This window comes from Scyliorhinus torazame, chromosome 14 (genome assembly GCF_047496885.1).
Source record: "Scyliorhinus torazame isolate Kashiwa2021f chromosome 14, sScyTor2.1, whole genome shotgun sequence".
In the NCBI taxonomy this organism is placed as follows: Eukaryota; Metazoa; Chordata; class Chondrichthyes; order Carcharhiniformes; family Scyliorhinidae; genus Scyliorhinus; species Scyliorhinus torazame.
In genome coordinates this window covers 8,611,656-8,637,791 of record NC_092720.1, presented here as the reverse complement: position 1 = coordinate 8,637,791, position 26,136 = coordinate 8,611,656, and the positions used below count along the sequence as shown (strand labels likewise).

Below are 26,136 nucleotides of genomic sequence, written 5' to 3'. Positions count from 1 at the left end.
TCAGAAAGGGACAATCCGGCCCCTTGTCTCTCGGTAGTTGAACACCCCACCCAACCTGAAGCATGATTAGTGAAGGAAGAAACCGAGGCAGACAAGTGAATAACACAGCTAATATCTGGCCGGGAGCTTCCCTGACTGTTCCTGTTAAATGTTCCATTACATTATTTCAGCATTCACGCTGCACTTTACAGCAATATGCTCCAATTGAACTGTTGCCAAACGTCCCTCTAGCAATATGCAAGCAGATGGGATAGAATGACAGGCAAGCAATGGTAACAGAGATGTCTGAATATAGATCTAACGTCAAACCATTAACTAGATTGGGTTAAACTTGCATTAAATATACATATTGTAATTAGCAATTTAAAATGAGTCAAGCAAACTCATTTATTCAAACATTAAGACTAAGGTGAGAAGTTAAATGATATGTTGTATTATATGTTAGCAGACCAGACGGTTGACACGGGATCATAAATTGATGTCTTTCTGCAGAAACAGCATTTAGAGACATAGGGAGTTGACTATGCCCTCTGGAATGGAGGGATAGGGTTGGGCAATAAATTCTGGCCCAGCCAGCAACGCATAAATCCCACAAAATTAATTTTTTTAAAGTGTGTTTTAGGAATATGGGTAGAAGGTAAATAGGTGGTGATGGAACCGATATACAGCTAGCATAGGTCTAATAGCCTGGTCCTTCCACTTTTGATAACTTATCAGATTCTTGGTAAGCAAGGTCATCCGGAGTAGGCGGAGTACAGATTTGTAGTTGCCATCAGATCAGCCATGTTCTTATTAAAGGATGGAGCAGGATCAAGGGGCTGAATGGCCTCCTCCTGCTCTTTGTTCCTATGCTGTGCTGTACATTCTATGTAATTCTCTGTACTACAGGCCTGTCACAAACAGGCTGGTCCACTGACATCCATCTCCTCATTGCCAGATGTTAAATGAGGGCCTCCGGTGCTTTTTAGGTATCACTTGGCTGTGCTGGCTCAGGCCCTGCTTGCAACATCTAACTCTATGTATGTTAGCAAGTATTAATCGTAACGTATTACTGAGATTATGTGTGTCTTTCCTTTACCAGGTCAGTATTATCCTGACGCTGATGGTGCCTTACTACGCCATCGACACAGAATCTCCACTGATGGAGATGTTTGTACTGCATGGATTCCACGCAGCCAAGTACATTGTCGCTATTGGTTCAGTGGCGGGGCTGACGGTCAGTCTGCTTGGCTCCCTCTTCCCGATGCCCAGGGTGATTTACGCCATGGCCGATGATGGTCTACTCTTCAGGTCGGTGGTGTCTCCTCACACTCCAGTCTCCATTTCTTATGGTCGAAGGGATTGTAACAGTAAAGTTTTAAGAGTTCCCACAGTTGCGGATAAGAAGAGAACTGTTGTCCTTCGCTCTGCCACACCAGCTCTGTCTGAGCTTCCTCTGATATTACCACAGAAAATCTCATTGGGCCCAATCGTCCAATGCCTAGTTTTCTGGAAACTCTGCCGCACTGTGTGGCAGGTAGCCATGTCATGATGGGAATATCTCAGGTGCCCATTGGTGCAGAGTCCATAAAGTACGTTAAAATGGGTGCAACAGAGGGACTGGGATTGGTCTATTTAATTCACATCGGGAAATCACCTGATAGGTTAAATGTTTCCATACTTGTATTCTTCTATAAGTAAATGTGTACCTGAGATCCGGCTGTAAATTGGAGTTCAGCTCAGTAACTGAAGGCAATGTAGAAGAATTCCCAAACATTTGCATATTCACTATTATGACAGTGAGAGGTGTAAGTAATCTTACAATCTAGCGGCCAATGTACCTCCATTAAGTGAATCAACCTTTAATTCAAATTGAACAAAATGGATGCAATTCAACATGGAAAGTCAGACATCTTTACATCTTGGGCCTGTATTTTGAGAACGTAAACTTCAGCTCAACAAAAACCCTTCCGCCACTATCCTAATTTGCAATAAGTCCTGTCTTTTAAAATTTTCTCTGATGGGGTGTGGGTGTCTCTGACAAGTCCATCCTGAATTGCCCCTGAACTGAGTGTCTCGCTCGGCCATTTCAGAGGACAGTTAAGAGTCAACCACATTGCTGTGGGTCTGGAGTCACATGTAAGCCAGACCGGGTAAGGACGGCAGATTTCCTTCCCTAAAGGGCATTAATGAATCAGATGGTTCATTTTTGACAACAATCGATGATAGTTTCATGATCACTATTATTGAGACTAACTTTCAATTATAGATTTTATTTGTGTTTAAATTGCACCAGTTGCAAGGGTGGGATTTGAACTCATAATCCCAGAACATTAGCCTGGTTCTATGGATTACTAATCATTGCTGCTACGCCGCCCATCATCCACTGTGTTCACTGACCTGGATTCTCTCCCATCGCAGCAGCACTTTAGAGCTGTACAGTGTACAGTGCAGAAAACAGCCATTCAGCCCAACTCCAGTATATCTGGGGACCAAAAGTGTCCACAGTATTCCAGATGTGGTATAACTAGTGCCTTGTATAGTTTTAGCAGGTCTTCCCCATTTTTATTACTCCATTCCCTTTGAAATAAAGTGCATCATTCGATTTGCCGACCCAATTACCTGCTGAACTTGCATTCTAGCTTTTGGTGATTTATGCACAAGGACTCCCAAATCCCTCGATGCTGTATTTTTCTGCCGTCTTTTCCGTTTAAACACTATTTAGCTCCTTTATTCTTTCGACCAAAGTGCATAACTTCCCATTTTCCTACATTATGGGCGGGATTCTCCGGCCTCCCAGCCACATGCTTTCGGCGGTGGAAAGCGGTGGGCTGTTCGCTCAAAGCGGGATTCTCTGCACTCACAGCTGTCAATGGGATTTTCCGTTGAAGCCACCCCACACCACCAAGAAACCCGTGGGCAGGGGGTGCCCTGCCAGCACCGCCAGCTAAAGGCCGGAGATTTCCGGCCTATATTCCATCTGCCAAGTTTTTGTCCACTCACCTGACCTGTCTGTATCCCTCTGAGACTCTGTGTCATCCTCGCCACTTACCTTCCCACCACCTTTTATGCCACCTGCAAACTTGACATTGGTGCATTCACTTCCTTTACCAAGTCATTAATATATATTATACATAACTGTGGCCCCAGCACGGATCCCTGTGGCACTCCACTAGTTACAGGCTGCCACCCTGAAAATGCTCCTCTTATCCCAACTTTCTGTCTCTGACTAAGCCAATCCTCTATCCATGCTAATATACTGCTCCCAATGCCATGGATTTTAGTCAGTAGCTTTTTGTGTGGTACCTTGGATTTGGATTTGTTTATTGTCACGTGTACTGAGGTACAGTGAAATGTATTGTTTTGCGTACAGTCCAGACAGATCATTCCATACATGAAAAAATATATATAGGGCAAGCATAAATACACAATGTAAATAGATAGACACAGGCATCAGGTGAAGTATACAGGAGTGTAGCACTACTCAGTAGAGAAGATGTGGAAATCCAAGTATATTACATCTACGGGTTTCCCTTCATCTACCCTGCTCGTTTCCACCTCAAAGAATTCTAATAAATTTGGCAAGCATGATTTCCCCTTTGTGAAGCCATGCTGATGCTTATCGATTATATTATGCATTTCTAAATGCTCTGCTTTTCTATCCTACATAATGGACTCTTAACATTTTTCCAATGCAGAAGTTAAGCTAACTGACCTATAGTTACATGTTTTTTTGTCTCTCTCCTTTTTGAAATAAAGGTGTTGCATTGACACTATGACAGTTTTCCAATCCTCTGGGACTTTTCCAGAATTAAAGGATTCTTGGATGATTGACTGCGGGATCCATTATCCCTACAGCTACTTCCTTTAATATCCTGGGAAGCAACCAATTAGGTCCCGGGGCAGATTAGCCATTCACCCCTTTATTTTCCCAAGTACCTTTCCCTAGCGATTGTTTTCGTCTTTATTTCCTGACCATCTCCTGCCCCTTTATTATTTATTTTCATAATGTTATTAATGTCTTCCACCGTGTAGACTGACACAAAGTATTTGTTTAACTCCTCTGCCGTTTCCTGGTTTCCTATTATTATTTTCCTCAGTCTCTTTCTCTAAGGGACCTCTATAGGCTCTCACTTCCTTTTTATATATTTAAAGAAACTCTTGCTGTCCATTTTAATATTACTTGCTAGTTTACTATCATAGTTTATCTTCCTCCTCTCTATTATTTTTTTCGGTAATATTTTGTTGATTTTTTAAACTTTCATAATCCTCTGGCGTGCCACTAATCCTTTCTTTCGACCTCAATATGTTTTTTCTTTCAGTCTAATTCATAGAATTTCATAGAATTTACAATGCAGATGGAGGCCATTCGGCCCATCGAGTCTATGCTCGCCTTCACTTCCTTGGTTAACCGTGGTCGATTTATCCCTTTCCGAGAATCCTTCTTCAAGGGTTTCACTGAGTAGGCCAACATTTATTGCCCATCCCTCACTGCCCTTGAGAAGGTGGTGGTGAGCTGCCTTCTTGAACTGCTGAAGACCGTATGGTGTAGGTACACCCACAGTGCTGTTACGGAGGGAGTTCAGGATTTTGACCCAGAGACAGTGAAGGAACAGTGATATATTTCCCAAGTCAGGGTGGTGAGTGACTTGGAGGGGAAGCTCCAGGTGGTGGGGTTCCCAGGTATCTGCTGCCCTTGTCCTTCTAGAAGGTAGTGGTTGTGTGTTTCTCTGCCCAACCCCTCATTTAATATGTTCCTTAATGCTTATCCCTTTGACCATGCTTTTGGGCCTAATATTTCCCTATGTGACTCAGTGTCAAACAATGTTTGATGAAGTTCCTGTGAAGCACCTTAAGACATTTTGGGCTGCATTCTCCGGTCCCCCAGCCTGTTTCTTGGCGGTGTGCCTTTCGCTGGCGGCGGGATTCTCTTTTCCCGCTGCTTGTCAATGGGATTTCCCATTGAAACTATTCCACATTGCCGGGAAATCCATGAGCAAGGGTGCGCTGCCAGCGGGAAAAAAGAATTCCAACAGCCGGAGAATTCCGGCCTTTATTACAATAACCAGTAATATGTTGAGGGGCTGTTTAGCACAGGGCTAAATCGCTGGCTTTGAAAGCAGACCAAGGCAGGCCAGCAGCACGGTTCAATTCCCGTACCAGCCTCCCCAAACAGGCGCCGGAATGTGACGAATAGGGGCTTTTCACAGGAACTTCATTTGAAGCCTACTTGTGACAATAAGCGATTTTCATTTCATTTCATTTATATACAATCATATGGTGCAGCGGAGATGAATAACATATGATCCTTTAAAGGGAAACTAGAAGGGTTATGAGGAGGGTGAAAGAAGGTTCATATAGAACATATAACATAGAACATTACAGCGCAGTACAGGCCCTTCGGCCCTCGATGTTGCGCCGACCTGTGAAACCACTCTAAAGCCCATCAACATTATTCCCTTATCGTCCATATGTCTATCCAATGACCATGTGAATGCCCTTAGTGTTGGCGAGTCCACTACTGTTGCAGGCAGGGCATTCCACACCCTTACTACTCTCTGAGTAAAGAACCTACCTCTGACATCTGTCTTATATCTATCTCCCCTCAATTTAAAGCTATGTCCCCTTGTGCTAGACATCACCATCCGAGGAAAAAGGCTCTCACTGTCCACCCTATCCAATCCTCTGATCATCTTGTATGCCTCAATTAAGTCACCTCTTAACCTTCTTCTCTCTAACGAAAACAGCCTCAAGTCCCTCAGCCTTTCCTCATAAGATCTTCCCTCCATACCAGGCAACATTCTGGTAAATCTCCTCTGCACCCTTTCCAATGCTTCCACATCCTTCCTATAATGCGGCGACCAGAATTGCACGCAATACTCCAAATGCGGCCGCACCAGAGTTTTGTACAGCTGCAACATGACCTCATGGCTCCGAAACTCAATCCCTCTACCAATAAAAGCTAACACACCGTACGCCTTCTTAACAACCTTCTCAACCCGGGTGGCAACTTTCAGGGATCTATGTACATGGACACCGAGATCTCTCTGCTCATCCACACTGCCAAGAATCTTACCATTAGCCCAGTACTCTGTCTTCCTGTTATTCCTTCCAAGATGAATCGCCCTAACACTTTTCTGCATTAAACTCCATTTGCCACCTCTCAGCCCAGCACTGCAGCTTATCTATGTCCCTCTGTAACTTGGAACATCCTTCCGCACTGTCCACAACTGGAACATAAACACCAGCATAGACTGAATGGGATGAATGGCCTGTTTCAAAACTGGAAATTTTATGTAAATGTATGACTGTGCTGTAATGTTTATGATTCTGGTTGTCTAGGTTTTTTGCCCACGTCAGTAACTACACGGAGACCCCAGTTGTGGCCTGCATTGTTTCAGGATTCCTGGCCGGCCTTCTTGCCTTGCTGGTCAGCTTACGGGATCTTATTGAAATGATGTCCATCGGAACTCTCCTGGCCTACACCCTAGTGTCAGTGTGTGTCCTGCTTCTGCGCTACCAGCCCGAGAGTGACATTGACGGCTTTGTCAAATTCTTATCAGAGGAAGGCACAAAGAAGAAGGAAGGAGTACTGGCTGAGTGTGAGAAAGAGGCTGGCTCCCCTATGAGTGAGGGGGAAGACTACACTGACCTTGGCAAGAACACATGTGGAGCTAAGAACCTGCCATCTTTGGGAGACAATGAGATGCTGATTGGGAAACCAGATAAGTCCACTTATAGCGTGAACCATCCCAACTATGGCACCGTGGATATGAGCACAGGGATAGAGGCAGATGAATCCGAGAACATCTACTTAATAAAGCTCAAGAAGCTGATTGGACCTCGGTACTACACCATGAGGATTCGGCTTGGCCTGCCCGGCAAGATGGATCGTCCCACCACTGTCACTGGACGCACGGTCACCACCTGCGTGATGCTGCTCTTTGTCTTGATGTTTGTCTTCTGCTCCTTTGCCATTTTTGGGGAGGAGTACGTCTATGATCAGAGCTGGTGGGCCATCCTCCTGATAATCCTGATGGCACTGCTGATCTGCTCTCTGGTCTTTGTGATCCTACAGCAGCCCGAGAACCCCAAGAAGTTGCCGTACATGGCGCCCTGCGTCCCATTTGTGCCTGCGTTTGCCATGTTGGTAAACATGTACCTCATGTTGAAGCTCTCCAGTATAACTTGGATCCGCTTTGCAGTCTGGTGTTTTGTAGGTAAGCGTGATTAAATACTTTGGAGTATATCACTGATGTTGGAATTGGGTTAAATATTCTATTTTTACCGTTGAATAAAATTCAGCAGCGCTGGCTAGGAATCATTTAGTGTCAACCAAGCAGAAATATCATTGTGCTTGTTGTTTGAAATTTAAACAAATTTACACTGATAGCTCAGAACAATTATATTTCTGCTTGTTCCTGGAACAGTGGACGATTAATAACCTGCTCCCTCATGGACCTTTGGCTGTTACTAGCTCAGAAAGATGGGTTTCTCTCTGTTACATCCTAAATACAATTTCTGGGTCGTCCTCAGCTCGGTCCCTTGTGAGGGTTGGCCAGGAAAAGAATGAGAAGGGAGGTTCGGAGACATTTCTTTACATTGTGGCTTGTTCGGGTTTGGTTCAGAAAGTAAGATCATTAGATTATTTGAAGCAGAAATCTTGGTGAGCCCGCAGTGAGGTGAGTTTTGGATTGCCACAGGAAAGAGTTGGGGCAGACACAATGGGCCATGTGGTCACATTCTGTTCTGGAAGCTCTGAAAATTTACTGAACCCTTGGTTCTTGACAAAGGAAAATGAACAAAATGTGACATAAATGTTCCATTCTCAGCTGCAGAGGCCACGAGGAATGTTTGTGTGGCAAACACAAATACTACATTAGTGCAGAGTGAGTGGTCATCTGATGTTTAAGCTACTGCACTTTCTTAGGGAGGAGAAGAAGGGACAGGCAACTGGCCCAAAATCTAACATGGGAGTGACCAATGTCAGCACTGGCTGTAAAATGTGAATCTTTTATGGCTGGTCAGTGGGTGTAAAATGATCACAGTGTGAGATACTTTCATTGGCTAATATCCCATTGCTTAAAGTGATCTATCAAAACATCACAGAATCACAGAACTGTTCCGGTGCGGAAGGGGACCATTCTTCCCATCATTTCTGCACTGGCTCTCCGAATGGGCATAATGACTTAGTGCCTTTTCCCTGCCTTTTTCCCATACTCCTGCACATTGCTTCTATTCAAATCAACATCTGAATGCCTCGATGGAACCTGCCTCCAGCACATTCCCAGGCCGTGCGTTCCAGACCATAACCACCAGCTATGTGGAAAAGTATTTTCTCACATCACATTTGCTTCTTTTACAAATCACTTTAAATCTTTGCCCTCTCATTCTCGATCCGTTTACAATTGGGAGCAGTTTCTTCCCTTCTACTCTTTCCAGCCCCCTCGTGATTTTGAACATCTCTATCAAATCTCCCCTTAGACTTCTTCTCTCCAAGGAGAACAGTCCCAACCTCTCCAATCTACCCTCACCTGGAGTTTCTCATCCCTGGAACCATCCTTGTAAAACCTCTTCTGCGCTCTCTCCAATGTGTTCACATCCTTCCAATAGTGTGTTGCCCAGAACTGTGCACAATATTCCAGCTGAATATTCAAGTGTTTTGTATAAGTTCAGCGTGACCTCCTTGTTCTTGCATTCTGTGCCCCTATTAATAAAGCCCAAAATACAATATAATTTATCAACTGCTCTCTCCACCTATCCTGCCACCTTCAGTGATCCATGCACACATACACCCAGGTCCCTCTGCTCCTCCACCCCCTTAAGAATTGCACTACTTATTTTATATTGTCTCTTCATGTTCTTCCAATCAAAATGCATCACCTCACACTTCTCCGCATTGAACTACATTTGCCACCCATCTGCCCACTTCCAACTTGTCCTTTTGAAGTTCTCCGCTGTCCTCCACTCAGTTTACAATATTTCCAAGTTTCTTATCATCCGCTAACTTTGAAATTGCCTCCATATCAGGAAAAGCAAGGGCCCCAAAACCGACCCCCGGGAAACCCCATTATAAACCTTCCTTCGAGCCCGAAACTTATCCAAAATGACTGTTACTCTTTGATTCCTATTACTGAACCAACTTTGTGTCCATTCTAACTCAATATTGGGTTCATCCATTTTGAAGTATCCATGGAAGCTGCCTAAAACATGCATTGGGCTGCTTACACATGGCACGAAAGTGTCTGAGGTCAGATTTAAGCCCGTCAGGGCAATTCTGCAGGGATGATTCACTGTCCTGCTGTGCTTGACATTCTGCAGTGAACAAAGTACGTTTAACAGGAAAAAATCAGTCACCTTTGCTATGCAGTCAGGAAGAGCAGGAATGTTCCCTCAGCGCCAGATAATTCACTCCCCTCTATTTAGACTCCACCTGTAAACCTCCACCCTGGAGGAGCAGCATGCCCAAATAATGTTAATGAGGTCTGAGGCCAATTGGGCAGGCTTGGGCCCTCAGGATTGGAGTGTGGTCTCTGTCTTTGTCAGTCCTATACAGAAACCACGGGCGGAATTCTCTGACCCACGCCGGGTTTGAGAATCGGCGCCGCGCAAATCGTGCCACTCCGCCCCGACGCGGGGACGCAATTCTCCGCAGTGCAGAGAATCGGCAGGCGCGGCACCGGTTGTGTTATCCGCCGACTCACTGGCCCGGACCAGCACGGGCCGGCGTGCCGATTCTCTGGCCCGGATGGGCCGAGCGGCTGTCAACAAAAAGGCGAGTCCTGCCGCTGCCGTTCTAACATCCACTGAGCCAGCGGGACCTCGGCACTGAAGTGTCCGGGGGCGGCCTGTGGCGGGGGGGGGGGGGTCCGACCCCAGGGGGGGGCCTCCGTAGCGGCCTTGCCCGCGATCATTGCCCACCAATCAGCGGGCCGGCCTCTCTGCCCCCCCCCCCCCCCCCCCCCCCCCTCCCCCCGGCCTGCTTGCCTCCACGCCGGCTCCTGTAGCCCTGCGCCATTTGGCATCGGGGCCACTGCGGGGAAGAAGGCCACTGCGCATGCGGCGTGGGCCGCTCCAGCACCGTGCTAGCCCCCTGTGGGCTGCTGAATGGGGTCCCGGAACAGGCCCCGATGCCAGAGTAAAACACTCCCGTTTTTACTCCAACGTCGGCACTTAGCCGCCCGTTGGGAGAGTCCCGCCCAAGTTTCCTAGGGAGAGTGTTCTATCCACAGCGTGGAATTTTCTTGGACACAAAAATCTGCATCCAAAGAATGAAAGACATGATGGTTTGTGTGATGTCACATAGTGCAAAGCTATGGGGGGGATCGCAAGGAGGGAATTTTCTGTTTTTGGCAGGGAAAAGGGCCAGAGAGGGCGGAGAATTCAACAGGGTCCCAAAACAGCTTTTACACTGGCGGGATTTCCTGTTGAAATTGTCCCTGCCCTTCCCTCACAGTAACTTCATTGAAGCCTACTTGGAACAATAAGTGATTATTATTATTATTATTAATGGAGTTCCTGCCATGAAAGGTCAGGAACGCCATCAGCATAGCCACTAAGCTGGCCTCTCAGCTGTATCGTCCCCCAAGTGGGGCATTCCTCCTGCTTACAGCATGTCTTCACAAACAGGGACCTGGTTAACAGAATGCGCCAGGAACTCACAGGTAAGTACTGCCCCCAGGGGCACTGGGTCCTTGCCTAGGTAGTCCCCTGACAATGCCCTGCCTTCTCTGCCAGCATGACATCATGGAACCCGCCCTTTACTTAAAAATATGGCTGGGGAACCTGGCAAGGCAGCTGGCACCCATAGTGTTTGTCCAAGATTCTTCCTTTGCTCTGTAACCTCATACAAAATAAAGCAATGTAGCATCGTACACAACTTACTACAGACCTTCATTTGCACATTGTTTCTTCCTCATTGTGTTCACATTGCACCATGGCCTCACCCCACACCCATCTAGGTAATGTCCTCCAGCTTGACAAGCGGTTGAGATCTCCGCGTTCCTCCAATTCAGGCCTCTTAAGCATCCCCAGTTTTAATTACTCCTCCACTGGCAGCCGTGCCTTCAGCTGAGCTCTCAGCTCTGGGATTACCTTCCTAAACTCTCTTCCTCTTTTTCCTCCTCAAGACACTCAGCAAAACTTGCCTCTTTGACCAATCCATGGGCTACATGTCCTAATATCACCTTATCTGGCTCTGCATTAAATTTCACTCCAGTAAGCGCTTTGGGAAGGTCCACCGCACAAAGGCGCTGCATAAATGCAAATTGCTGTCGTCCTTCTTTCTCACCGAGAAGGCAAAAATGGCAAAGTATTGACTTTGTTCCATTATGCTAACACACCTCTTTGCACCCTACTGTGAAAGGAGACCGAGGTTGGCAGAAATCAAAGATGGATCTTATTCTCAAAAGGTAACAGAAAGGTGCCCCAGATGCACAGTTTTGATGATGGGCCGGACTTTGGTTGATTATTCTCCTTGCACCTTCGAACACAAGGTGCTATGTTGTTTGTTCCCTGTGTGTCCTCACAATTCCAACAGATCCACCCGGCTTGCACTCACTGAAGGTCCAAGGTCCATATTGCCAGGGACTTTAATTCCTGAAAAGAAGGACAACTAGGAAGTAGCGATCAGAGGAAAATCTTTAGACCCTGAGAAAGTTAAGAGGAAATTTCACAAGAGTATTTCAAAATGAGGAGTGATTTTGAGAGAGGAACTACAGAGTATTATTCCCAGAGGTGGGAGGCTCAGTACCAGGGGACACAAATCCAAGGTAATTTGCAAAAGAACTAGAGAGAATCTGAGAGGGAAAAAAAAAATGATGAGTTGCTTTTATCTGGAATGCAGATCAAATAGTAACTTGAGGAGGCAAAGCTTTGAGGTTAGGGTTAAGGTAAGGGTTAGAGTCAGGGAGTGGGGTGCATTGGATAAGTCGTTCAAAAGAGCCAGCACAGTCTCCTTCTGTTCTGTATCATAGAATCGTAGAATTTACCATGCTGAAGGAGGCCATTCGGCCCATCGAGTCAGCACCGGTCCTTGGAAAGAGCACCCTACCCAAGCCCACACCTCCACCCTATTCCCGTAACCCCACTTGACCTTTTTGGACACTAAAGGCAAATTAGCATGGCCAATCCACCTAACCCGCACATCTTTGGATGGTGGGAGGCAACCGGAGCACCAGGAGGAAACCCACGCAGACACGGGGAGAAGTTCAGACTCCGCACAGACAGTGACCCAAGCCGGGAATCGAACCCAGGACCCTGGAGCTGTGAAGCAACTGTGCTGACCACTATGCTACCGTGCTCGGGATTGATTCTAGAAAGTGGGTTTTACATATCAACAGGTTGTGGAAGAATGGAGGACTGCTGAGGAAGTCAACAGCTGATGGAAGGAAAGAAGATTGGAATTGATGTCACCACAGATTGAAGAAGAATTTCAGCAAGTGGTACAATATATTTGGAGGTTAGAGAGAGGAAAGTGCAAAAAGGCAGCAGCAATTATGGCATCAATCAAACAGAGAAAGATATAGAGAACTGCAATTGAGATAGACAAGTCAAAGCCTAAAGGCAAGAGAAGGATTAGTTATCACGGAAAGCTTTCTCTTGTCCCATACATAAACCTCAACAGAGGTGTAAGAAAGGGTTCAGAACATGACAACAGTCATTAATTCCCAGACTGACTAAAACCATGTGGAGTTGAAATTCACAAATTGTTCAATTCATCATACAACAATGTATTATTCAGATTTTTACCGTCCAACTAATGCCTGATTTTCCTCCATATTTAGCACTCGTATATAAGCGAAACAAAGAACTTGCAATTTTTTAGCACCTTTAGTGACAACTCGACATTCCTTTGCCATCAATAATTTACCTCTGAAGTGTATTTATTGTTGCAATGTAGGATAGGTAACAATTTGTGCCCAGCAAGAGTGGGCGAGTGGGACCAATTGGGTGGTGCATCCTGACTGGGCTAGATATGTGCGCAACGATTCTGCGAGTGTAGCTGGCTTCAGAGTGGAGATAGTGAAGGCTGCAGAAAATTGTGGCAACAACAATCCCTTCATGAGCCTCAGAAGCCATTGACTCACCATGAGACCTGGTTAGCAAGGCAAAAGACTTGGAAGATCGCCAATAAGGCTGGCAAGCATTACCCAATCATTTCCATATTGGCAATTGAAATGTTTGGAGAATGATAATTCAGCTGTCGTCTTATTGAATGGCAAAGCAGGCATGAGAAGCTTAATGGCCTACTGCTGCCCCTCTTCTAATGCTCCTTATAGAATCATACAGCACAGGCCATTCAGCCCATCACCCCATTCTGTTTTTTTGAATGAACTATTCAATTAGCCCTGTTCCCAATTGGTGGCACAGTGGTTAGCACTGCTGCCTCACAGCAAAAGGGACCCACGTTCAATTCCAGCCTTGGGTGACTGTGTGGAGTTTTCACCCTCTCCCCGTGTCTGCGTGGATTTCCTCCGGGTTCTCCGGTTTCCTTCCACAGTCCAAAGATTGGATTGGATTGGATTTGTTTATTGTCACGTGTACCGAGGTACAGTGAAAAGTATTTTTCTGCGAGCAGCTCATTAAGTACATGAGAAGAAAAGGGAATAAAAGAAAATACATAATAGGGCAACACAACATATGCAATGTAACTACATAAGCACTGGCATTGGATGAAGCATACAGGGTGTAGTGTTAATGAGGTCAGTGAGGTACCCTCAATAATGATGCTTAGAGATTAAACTGTAAAGAAGGCTTTATTAGGCTAATAACTATGCTACAGATTTGGACGAGAGCTGACTGCTATACAGACCATGAGGCAGGCCTTTATGTATGGCTCCCAGATGGGCGGAGCCAGAGGCGGAGTCCCCAGGGTTCCAAGCCTGGTCTTAAAGGGGACATCACCTTACATGATGATAAGGCAGTAACCGTTCATCACATTCACCCCCTGTTTAAAAAGGAGTCCGGCGGGGGTGAAGTGCCATCATAGGTCCATCCGTCTCGGCGGCCGGATCGTCCTCCTCGATCTCCTCAGTTCGGGCGGTGGTGCGGCGGGCACGGACGTCCCGGTTGAGGGCACATCCGGGAGCACAGCGGTCGGAGCTTCGGTCCGGGTCGGGGCAGAGGAACTAGGCAGGGCCGGGGGTAGCGGAGCCAGCGCCGGCGGGGTGTGTAAAGGGGGGGCGCAAGGGGGGCGCACGGTAGGAGCTCACCAACGGGTGGTAGGGCCGGAAGGGGGTGTGTTGTAGGGGGCGACGGGTCCTGCAGGGGAGCGGCGCGGGAAGGGGCGTCTGTGGTGGAGGATCCAGCGGGCGCCAGATCCCGGAGGGAAACCATATCTTGCCTGCCGTCGGAGTACTCCACGTAGGCGTAACTGGGGTTGGCGTGGAGCAGTCGGACCTTTTCAACTAGGGGGTCCGTTTTATGGCTCCTCGCGTGCCTCCGGAGAAGAACAGGTCCCGGAGCCGTCAGCCAAGGTGGAAGCGAGACCCCGGAAGTAGACTTCCTGGGGAAGAGAAACAATCGCTCATGAGGGGTCTCATTTGTGGCCGTGCAGAGGAGTGACCTAATGGAGTGTAGGGCATCGGGTAGGACCTCCTGCCAGCGGGTGGTTGGGAGATTTCTCGACCGCAGGGCCAGAAGGACAGCCTTCCACACGGTCGCGATCTCCCTCTCCACCTGCCCGTTTCCCCGTGGGTTATAGCTGGTCGTTCTGCTCGAGGCGATGCCTTTGCTGAGCAGATACTGACGCAGTTCATCGCTCATGAACGATGTACCCCGGTCGCTGTGGATATAAGCAGGGAAACCGAACAGGGTGAAGATGCTGTGCAGTGCCTTAATCACCGTGGCTGAGGTCATGTCGGTGCAGGGAATGGCGAATGGGAAACGGGAGAACTCATCGATCACGGTGAGGAAATAGGCATGACGGTTGGTGGACGGGAGGGGCCCCTTGAAGTCCATGCTCAGTCGCTCAAAGGGGCCCGAGGCCTTCACGAGCCGAACCTTGTCTGGCAGATAGAAGTGCGGTTTGCACTCCGCACAGACCTGGCAGGCCCTGACCATGGCCTTGACCTCCTTGGTTGAGTAAGGTAGGTTGCAGGACTTGATGAAATGGACGAGCCGGGTAACCCCCGGGTGGCAGAGGTCATTGTGGATGGCTTGCAGGCGGTCCTCCTGCGCGTTGGCGCATGTGCCGCGGGACAGGGCATCTGGGGGCTCGTTGAGCTCCCCTGGACGATACGTGATATCGTACGAGTAGGTGGAGAGTTCGATCCTCCACCTCAAAATTTTATCGTTTTTTATTTTGCCCCGTTGCGTGTTATCGAACATACAGGCGAGCGACCGTTGGTCGGTGACGAGGGTAAACCTCCTACCGGCGAGGTAGTGTCTCCAGCACCGCACAGCCTCCACAATGGCTTGTGCCTCCTTTTCGACTGCAGAGTGTCGAATCTCGGAGGCGGTGAGGGTTCGGGAGAAGAACGCTACTGGTCTGCCTCCTTGATTGAGGGTAGCAGCCAGGGCGATGTCTGATGCATCGCTCTCTACCTGGAAAGGGATGGTTTCGTCCACCGCGTGCATGGCGGCCTTGATGATGTCGGCCTTGATGCGGTTGAAGGCCAATTGAGCCTCAGCCGAGAGGGGAAAAATGGTGGTCTTTAGGAGTGGGCGGGCTTTGTCCGCATACTTGGGGACCCACTGGGCGTAATAGGAGAAAAGCCCCAAGCACCGTTTGAGGGCCTTGAGGCTGCGGGGGAGAGGGAGTTCCTTAAGGGGGCGCATGCGGTCGGGGTCGGGACCTAGGACCCCGTCTTCCACGACATAGCCGAGGATGGCCAGCCGGGTGGTGTGGACAACGCATTTGCCCTCGTTATAGGTCAGGTTAAGGGCTCGGGCGGTCTGGAGGAACATTTTGAGGTTAGCGTCATGGTCCTGCTGATCATGGCCGCAGATGGTGACATTGTCCAAGTACGGGTATGTAGCCCGCAAACCGTACTGGTCCACCATTTGGTCCATCGCCCTTTGAAAGACGGAGACCCCATTTGTGACACCAAAGGGGACCCTGAGGAAGTGGAAGAGCCGGCCGGCTGCTTCGAAGGCAGTATAGGGGCGGTCTTTTGGTCGGATGGGGAGCTGGTGGTAGGCAGATTTGAGGTCGACCGTGGTAAAGACTCGGTATTGGGCGATCCGATTTACCATTTCCGCGATGCGAGGAAGGGGGTACGCATCAAGCTGCGTGAATCGGTTTATGGTCTGGCTATAATCCACGACCATCCGTTTCCTCTCCCCGGACCGGACTACCACCACTTGTGCTCTCCAAGGGCTGTTGCTAGCCTCGATGACCCCCTCTCCCTGGACCTCTGACTTGATAAAAGCCATATCTTGGGCACTGTAGCGCCGGCTCCTGGTGGCGACGGGCTTACAGTCGGGAGTGAGGTTAGCGAATAGCGAGGGGGGTGCGACTTTCAGTGTCGCAAGGCAGCACACCGTGAGGGGGGGCAAGGGTCCGCCGAACTTCAGTGTCAGGCTTCGGTGGCTGCACTGGAAATCCAGTCCGAGCAGCAGGGGGCACAGAGGTGAGGGAGGATATGAAATTTGAAACGGGTGTATTTGGCACCCTGGATCGAAAGATCCGCAATACAGTACCCCGTGATTTGTACCGAGTGGGACCCAGATGCGAGGGCTATGGTTTGGGATGTGGGATGGGTGCCTAGGGAGCAGTGCCTTACCGTTTCAGGGTGGATAAAGCTCTCCGTGCTCCCGGAGTCGAAGAGGCATGCAGTGTCGTGCCCGTTGACCTGGACCTGCATCATGGAGTTCTGCAGGTGTTTTGGCCGAGTTTGATCGAGGGTGATCGCACCCAGTCGCGGGTAGTCGGAGTCGTAAAATGGCCGCTGCCGTTGGTCGCAAGTGTCGGGTCGAGAAGATGGCCGCCGACCAGATGGCCGCTCCCATGATTCGCACGAGGCTGATGACGCGTCAGAAGAGGACGTGTCGGGTCGGTGCGCAGCAGCATTGCGAGGCCTGCGGGCCTGAGAGCCTGATTTTCGGGCCGGCTGTTCTTTGTTTTCCTGGCCCCTGGGTCTGGCCAGGCAGACCCTCGCAAAGTGCCCTTTCTTCCCGCAGTCGCTGCAGATCGCGGAGCGGGCTGGGCAGCGTGGGCGTGGGTGCTGGCCCTGCCCGCAGAAGTAGCAAGGTGTGCCCCCATGGTGAGCGGGTCGCCGCGTGGCGCAGGCCTGTAATACGGGCGAGTCTGAGGAAGTCCGGGGGGGGCTGGCAGAATCCGCGGGGTACGTACCCAAGTTATGTCGGGCCACCTCCAGCGAGGAGGCGAGCGTTAGCGTCTCCTGGAGGTCTATTGCCCCGTTTTCGAGCAGTCGCTGCCGGATGTAGGTCGAGCGGATGCCGGACACGAAAGAATCTCTGATGTGCAGGTTCATATGGACTTCCCCTGTCACATCCTGATGGTCACAGTCCCTGGCCAGCGCGGTGAGTTTCTCAACAAACTCGTCGAGCGATTCCCCCGAGCGCTGCCGGCAGGTAGAGAGCAGATGCCGGGCGTGCACCTCATTGACGGGTTTGACAAACCGCTTGTGGAGCAACTCAATCGCTTCCTCATAAATCGTCGCCTTTTCGAGCGTGGCGGAGATTCTGTGACTCACCCGGGCGTGGAGTAGACGCAGCTTGCATGGCCCCAGGATGGGAGTCTCTGCGGAGTCCAGGTAGGCCTCGAAGCACTGCAGCCAGTATTTAAAAATTTCCTTTGCCTCCGGCGTTCGTGCTTCCAGATTGAGCTTCTCTGGTTTTAGGCCTGCGTCCATCCTGAATCTAGTTTAGCCTAATAAATTGAGGTACCCTCAATAATGATGCTTAGAGATTAAACTGTAAAGAAGGCTTTATTAGGCTAATAACTATGCTACAGACTTGGACGAGAGCTGACTGCTATACAGACCATGAGGCAGGCCTTTATGTATGGCTCCCAGATGGGCGGAGCCAGAGGCGGAGTCCCCAGGGTTCCAAGCCTGGTCTTAAAGGGGACATCACCTTACATGATGATAAGGCAGTAACAGTTCATCACAGTCAGTCCATAAGAGGGTCACTTAGGAGTCTGGTGACAGTGGGGAAGAAGCTATTTTTGAGTCTGTTTGTGCGTGTTCTCAGACTTCTGTATCTCCTGCCCGATGGAAGAAGTTGGAAGAGTGAGTAAGCCGGGTGGGAGGGATCTTTGATTATACTGCCTGCTTTCCCCAGGCAGCGGGAGGTGTAGATGGAGTCAATGGATGGGAGGCAGGTTTGTGTGATGGACTGGGCAGTGTTCACGACTCTCTGAAGTTTCTTGCGGTCCTGGGCCGAGCAGTTGCCATACCAGGCTGTGATGCAGCCTGGTAGGATGCTTTCTATGGTGCATCTGTAAAAGTTGGTAAGAGTCAATGTGAACATGCCAAATTTCCTTAGTTTCCTGAGGAAGTATAGGCGCTGTTGTGCTTTCTTGGTGGTAGCGTCGACGTGGGTGGACCAGGATAGATTTTTGGAGATGTGCACCCCTAGGAATTTGAAACTGCTAACCATCTCCACCTCGGCCCCGTTGATGCTGACAGGGGTGTGTACAGTACTTTGCTTCCTGAAGTCAATGACCAGCTCTTTAGTTTTGCTGGCATTGAGGGAGAGATTGTTGTCGCTACACCACTCCACTAGGTTCTCTATCTCCTTCCTGTATTCGGACTCGTCGTTATTTGAGATCCGGCCCACTATGGTCGTATCGTCAGCAAACGTGTAGATGGAGTTGGAACCAAATTTTGCCACGCAGTCGTGTGTGTACAGGGAGTAGAGTAGGGGGCTAAGTACGCAGCCTTGCGGGGCGCCGGTGTTGAGGACTATTGTGGAGGAGGTGTTGTTGTTCATTCTTACTGATGTGCAGGTTAGGAGGATTGGCCATGCTAAATTGCCCCTTAGTGTCCAGGGATGCACAGGTTAGGTTACGGGGATGGGGTGGGGGAATGAGCCCAGGTACAGTGCTCTTTCAGAGGGTCGATGCAGACTCAATGGGCCAAATGACCTCCTTCTGCACTGTAGCAATGCGATTCAATGGTTCTTTAGCCCTAAACATTTTAATGTGTCAAGTATCCAATTCTCTGCTGAATGTTATGATGGAATCTGCTTCTGGCTGCTCATGGTTTTCCATGTCTGTTTGTATCCCCACCACCAGGTTTACTCATTTATTTTGGATACGGAATTTGGAATAGCAGTTTGGAAATTGGAGCCAGGCAGGAAGCCCTGAGCCAGAGCACGTACCAGCGCTATGATGTGGACGACAGCTTCACGGTGGACGAGAGCTTTGCCTACCCTGAGGAGGAGGGCAGCCAACGCCGGGAGGAGTGGCCGCCAGCAGAACAGACCGGGTACCAGTCCCAGCAGGCAATGCCTGACATTGTGGGCAATCACAGGACCTACAATAGCAAAGCCAGAAGCAAAGGGAAGTATGTTGGGAAATCCGAGGCACTGATTGCAAACGATGAGCTAGATTATTCCCCCGAGTAAAGGATACTGACCCTCACACCCTTGGGCTAGAATCTTGGATATGATCTCTTTTATATAAAAAAAATGCAGTCTTGTGACATGAAAAGGCAATATGTAGTTTGTTTTTTCAAACTTCTGTCCCTTGGCTTATTAAAGGGGTGTCACTTTCATGAATAAATGTTTGGCAAACTTTTATTCTTCAGGGAGGATCAGAATTGTCCATGATGCAGTTACCATGGTGTCATAGGTAAACAAGTTAATAAGGTGATTTCCTGTGACTCATATCGTCATGGTGTTTTGTGTGTGTGCAAGCGTGCAAAAGAATTTGCCAGATATTTATTGTAGTGCCCCTTTAATCAGTAACTCGAGCCAAAGCACCTTTCTTTTTTGGTAAGGATATACTCTGCCCAAATTATAACCCACTCTTCCAGAGCCATTTGACACATTATAATGAGGCGTGATTGCGAATATTTTAGGATGACACTAAATTTAATATGAGAGCGGAGTGAAGTAAAAGTCAAGTTGACTTATATTTTGCTATAACCGAGAGCAATGTGAACAGGGAGCGTTGTGAGAGATATTCTTATACACTCATGACTTGGATGGCTAAGGTTTCAAATTAAGACATGATAATAGGCATGTGATACAATAGTGAGCTTTCTAGGTCACGGATTTTCCAGACTGAATTCTTAGTTGGTGCTGAGGGAAGTAATTGTAACCAGTTTGATGACACCCAGGATAGAGCCGACCCCTGGTTAGACCAAATAAATAAATGCATAAGGTCCCTGCTGGCTAGCCCATTGACCCCTTCCTATGCATGCTTGTAATGGAGGGACTTGGTTGTGATGCTCTTCAGTGTCCAGTCACTGAATGAGAGAAGAGGACGAATGGAACCATAACCCAGCATGAGCATCCAGAGAGGAGAAATATGAAGACCACATTGAGAAAGTGCAGACACATTTGGTACATGCAAAGATTAGGGGTCAATGACACTGGAATTCACATCTTTCACTGATTTCTTTTTTGGAACCGACCATTACGGTTTATTTCATAAACAAACAAAGCTTCACGATAGTGAGACTTACTGTGCTGTTCCTCATGGTTGCACAGGCACACCCTTCAAAATGCTTTATTACTGTCAGCAAACGTTACACAGCTTACATTATGAGGGGCTTGTTTCCAATAAAGTTTACACGGAATGTTTTAAAAAAACATTCCCTTAGAACACATACCCAGGAGGTTTAATTATTTTACTTCCTTTCTGTTTCATACTTTATCCAATTAATGATCATGCGAATTTTTCAAAGACCCTTAAATTGCACTATTTGTTTGGCAAAATAAAGTTCACGTACAAAACTGTTACAAACAGCTGTATCCAAACTTCGGTTATACAAGAGAGGTTCCCTCAATTGAGCTGCCCTGAAGAAAAAGGTTCATTCTGTAATCCTTGACTTAAAAAATGCCAATTCTTGGAACCCCAAAGGGAACATTATTCGGATCCATTCTTCTTCTCACTGGGAAATGTATTTTTAACTCCAAAGGCATTGCTTCAGTTGAGGTGGTGGCAGGTGCTAAGCATGACAAAGAATAGAAGCATGAAGTTCAGCAAAAGGATATTTAGCTGAATTTTGCTTGTTTGACAGCAAATAATGCTTTCAACTGGACTATCAAGCTTGGACTATCCCTCATTTTGATAAGGAGCAGTGATCCTTAAAATTATGGTTTGAAATTACAGGATTGCATGTTAACTGATACCCCGAGTGTCCTTAACATGGCTCTGAGATTTGCTTTGAATATTGAAGCTGGATTGGCTGACAATATCTACTGAAAGCAGGCAATCCTTATTGACGATAGTTCAATGATGTTCATTGGTGGTGAGTGGTGTCGTTGGGATGAATTGCAGGTTATTCAAATATTTATAGTGAGAAAAGGGGTAGTGATTGAAAAAAGTGTCCCCCTCTCAAACACACATTAGGAATGTGGAGCGATTTAGTAAAAGATACCTCTGTTTTAATTTACTATTTGCATATTGCCTTGCCCTTTCTACAGGAGTAAACTATCATGTGCTAAAATAATGTATTGCGAAGATAAATATGCTTCGAAAAGGGGCATGTCAGGTCTGAACCCCTGGCTCACTTTTGCTTCTTGCATCTGAATGTACATTATTGTGGTCTCAAAGCATTGACTTTAATCAGAGTTGAAACCATTAGCAGGTATTACCTACTGTTTGAACTCCCATTCATGAATCAACTTACTAGAATGCATGTCTGTGCAGTGTCTTTCCAATAAATATTTGAAATATGTTCCTTGTTATTGTGATGGATGTATATATTTCCCTGTGTTTTTTCAAAATCTGTGCCCATTTTGTAATGTTCTAACTGCATGCAATGTCTGGCACTAAGGACAACAGAAACAAACACCCGCTTTCTATATTGTCATTGTGGCATTTTTATTCCATTTTTGGATGTCAGTGTTTATTGTCCATCTTCTTGTTGCCCCGAGAAGGTGGTTGTGGGCTGCATTCTTCAACCGTTGATAGACATTTGGTTAAACCGAGTGTCTTCCGGGGCCACGTCAAAGGCAGTTCATGTTTATCCATGCTGTTCTGAAGTCACACATAAGCCCGGACTGGGGAAGGACTTCCTCGCCTAAAGAACTTTAGTGAACCAGTCAAGTTTGTTCCGACAATCCAGCAGGTTCATTCTCACCTTTACTGACACCAGCTTTTTATTTCCAGGTTATATTTTAACTGAATTCTCAAACTGCCATGGTGGGATTTGAACTCACATTCTCTGCATTAGTAGTATTGTGATATGACCACTGTAGGAGGGTACCCACTGTTTCTCCCCATGTGACCAGGCAGAGAAGGATAGAGGATTCAAGTTACTGTAAAATATAATCAGTAGTTGTAATGGACTATGAGGTCACAACAGTAAACATACCCAGAACCTTTATCCTCATGATTTCGCATTCTTGAAAATAGCTGGCAAAATGTAGAGGCCCACATTATAAGACAGACATCCAAAACTTAACAGTGCTTTGGGTGAATGATTCACTCTGATTGTTGGGTGTGATGGTGTCCTTAATGAATCCATAATGTTTTTTCTTTTTAGTTTTTCCTCATTCCAAGTACAATTTATGTTTCTTGGTACAAATATCAGTGTTTAACTTTCTGGAAAATCTTAGTTGACCTGGAAGTTTTCTTCTGCGTTTCGGGCCGCACTAACCTAGGAGTGGGAGAAGTGTTTTATAATTACCGTCCCTGAACTTCCTGGCTCTAATTTTAAGATTATGCTCCTCGCTTTGGACTCTCCCACCAGAGGAGATAGTTTCTCTGTGTCAACCCCATGAAATCCCATTTTAGTTTCTCAGTTAGATTGCCCTCAACAGCCTAAATTCAAGGAAATACAAGCCGGCTCTCTGTAACCTCCCTTTTAACCTCAGTATCATTCTGGTGCATCTGCACTGCATCCCCTCCAAGGCCAATATAGCTCCCTGGTGTGCAACCCCCCCAAATGACTGCAGGTGATCCAAATAGGATCTGAATAAGCTTCAGTACTGCAGCATCACTGCCTGAGATACGAAACTCTGCATGGTGTTTGGTTTTGACTGCATTTTAAAGAAAATAGCACACTTGGGAAAAACACCTCGAGCTTTTCGAACCCTTGGAAAGAGGGGAAGGGAGAAGAAAACAAAGAAATATAGAAAATAGGAGCAGGTGGAGGGCATTCGGCCCTTTCAGCCTATTCTGCTACTCATTATTGTCACGGCTGATCACCCAGATCGATAGCCTGCTCCTGCCTCCCTCCCATATCTCCTGATCCCATTCGCCAGAAGTGTTATACCTAGCTGCTTCTTGAAGACATACACTATTTTGGCCTCAACTGCTTTCTGTGGTTGTGAATTCCACAGGCTCACCTCTCTCTGGGTGAAGAAACTTCTCATCATCTCTGTCCTAAATGGTCTACCCCATATCCTCAGACTGTGACCCCTGGTTCTGGACACCCCCCCCCACCATCAGGAACATCCTTCCTGCATCTACCTTGTCTAGTCCTGTTAGAATTTTATAGGTCTTGGCCCCTAAAGGTCCAGGTCGGAGAATCGCCGGGGGCTGGAGTGAATGCCGCCCCCGCCGTGTCCCGAATTCTCCGCCACCAGGGATTCGGCGGGGGCGGGAATCGCGCCGCGCCGGTCAGCGGGAATCGCGCCGGTCGGCGGGCCCACCCCCCGCGATTCTCCGGCCCGCGATGGGCCAAAGTCCCGCCGCTGTCAACCCTCGCCCGCCAGCGTGTTAAACCACCTACCTTACCGGTGGGACAAGGCGGCGCGGGCAGGCTCCGGGGTCCTGGGGGGTGGGGGGGGGCGTGGGGCGATCTGGCCCCGGGGGATGCCCCCACGGTGGCCTGGCCCGCGATCGGGGCCCACCGATCCGCGGGCGGGCCTGTGCGGTGGGGGCACTCTTTTTCTTCCGTCTTCGCCATGGTCTCCACCATGGCGGAGACGGAAGAGACCCCCTCCCCTACGGATGCGCGGAGGTTGCCGTGTGCGGCCGCTGACGCTCCCGCGCATGCGTCGCCTGTCGAAGACCTTTCGGCCCCGGCTGGCGTGGCGCCAAAGGCTTTTCCCGCCAGCCGGCGGAGCGGAAACCACTCCGGCGCGGGCCGAGCCCCTCACGGTGAGGGCTTGGCCCCTAAAGGTTCGGAGAATTCCGCACCTTTGGGGCGGCCCGACACCGGAGTGGTTCCCGCCACTCCATCCCACCGGAACCCCCCCGCCCCACCGGGTAGGGAAGAATCCCGCCCCAGATATCAAAGCAGCAAATAGGGAATTATATTTATTATGGAAAAAGTGCTCAGAAAACTCTGGAAAGGTGGAAGAAACATGTGTTACTTTGCTGGGAATGACATCCTCCTATGAGTGATGCAATAATAAATATTTAAACTATGTTGGGCAGGATGGTGACTCAGTCGTTAGCACTGCTGCCTCACAGCGCGAGGGACCCGGGTTCAATTCCGGGCCCGGGTGACTCTCTGTGCGGAGCCTGCACGTTCTCCACGTGTGTGCGTGGGTTTCCTCCGGGTGCTCCGGTTTCCTCCCACAGTCCAACGATGTGCAAACTGGGCAAATTGGCCGTGATAAATTGCTCTTTGGCGTCCACGGATGCGCAGGTTAGAGGGCAGGTGGACGGGAGAGTGGGTGTGGATAGGGTGCTCCTTCGGAGAGTCGGTGCTGTCTCAATGGGCTGAATGGCCTCCTTCTACAATATAAGGATTCTTTGAATTTCCATCATTGGGAAGCATATATTGCCAGTGGGAGTGGCTTAAACAGTTTGCTTGAAGCAAGTGAAAATCTTTGGCCACCATTTCCCAGCATGTTCTATCTGTCCATATTTCTCAACTACTGACTGAACCAGGATTCAGGTCGGGTCATTTCTGGACAATTCAGCAGCAGCAGATGGAGAATTTTTCTCTTTCCTCAGTCAGTGAATCTTTCTGGGTTTTTTTTTAGGTTTGGGGTACGGGAAAGGCTGCCACGTATTGCCCATCCACCGTTGCTCTTTCATGATGCACTTCAGAGGGCAGTTCAGGGTAAACCTTGTTGGTCTGGTCCTGGAGTTACAAACAGGCCCAGACCAGGTAAAGACAGTAGATATCCTTCCCTCAGGGATATTAGTGAACAAGTTCTGGACGAGCCCTTTGATGTTGTTTCAGTGGGGTGTAAGGTAGCACAGTGGTTAGCACTGTTGCTTCACAGTGCCAGGGTCCCAGGTTTGATTCCCGGCTTGGGTCACTGTCTGTGCGGAGTCTGCACGTTCTCCCCGTGTATGCGTGGGTTTCCTCCGGGTGCTCCGGTTTCCTCCTACAGTTCAAAGATGTGCAGGTTAGGTGGATTGCCCATGTCCAAAAGGTTAAGGTGGGGTTACTGGGTTCTGGGGATAGGGTGGGGGAGTATGCTTGGGTGCTCCTTCCAAGGGCCGGTGCTGACTCGATGGGCCGAATGGCCTCCTTCTGCACTGTAAATTCTATGATTAAATGATAAATTGCCCTTAGTGTCCAAAAAGATTATGGGGTTACTAGGTTGTTGGAATAGGATGGAGGCGTGGGCTTGGGTAGGGTGCTCTTTCCAAGGGTCGGTGCAGACTCGATGGGCCGAATGGCCTCTTCCTGCACTGTAAATTCTATGATTCTAAGTTGGCCTTTTATGACAATTGGACAGCTTCATGGTCACTTTTACTGATATCAGATATTTTTTGAAATAAAATTACCCTGCTTGAATTTCAGATGACCAATCTTGTGTCATAACTTCACTACCATATCCTATACTGGGGACCGGTTTAGCTCAGTAGGCTGGACAGCTGCTTTGTGACCCTAAGCGAGGTCTGCAGCAAGGGTTTAATTCAAGGCCCCGCCATCTCAAACTTGCCCCTTGCCTGAGACGTGGTGAACGGCAGGTTAAATCACCACCAGTCAGCTCTCTCCCTCAAAGAGGAAAGCAGCCTTTGGTCATCAGGGACTATGGAGACTTTACCTTTACATACCCTGAATATATATCGTACATGACAGGAAATTCAGAAATGTAGTGGGAAGGATAGTAACAGACTTCAGAAGGACATGGGCAGATATGTGATGGATAAAACTCAGT

General features: G+C 48.3%; 1 protein-coding gene across 1 annotated transcript in view; it reads left to right on the top strand.

The window, feature by feature from the left end:
• Positions 1-21,799, top strand: part of slc7a14a (solute carrier family 7 member 14a) — a 114,741-nt gene extending 92,942 nt beyond the window's left edge. The window contains exons 6-8 of the mRNA XM_072473657.1: positions 1,082-1,290; positions 6,322-7,199; positions 19,184-21,799. Of these exons, the coding sequence (XP_072329758.1) occupies positions 1,082-1,290; positions 6,322-7,199; positions 19,184-19,515 (1,419 nt within the window). The 3' untranslated portion in view covers positions 19,516-21,799. The remainder of the gene's footprint in view (positions 1-1,081; positions 1,291-6,321; positions 7,200-19,183) is intronic.
• The last annotated feature ends 4,337 nt before the right edge of the window (positions 21,800-26,136 follow it).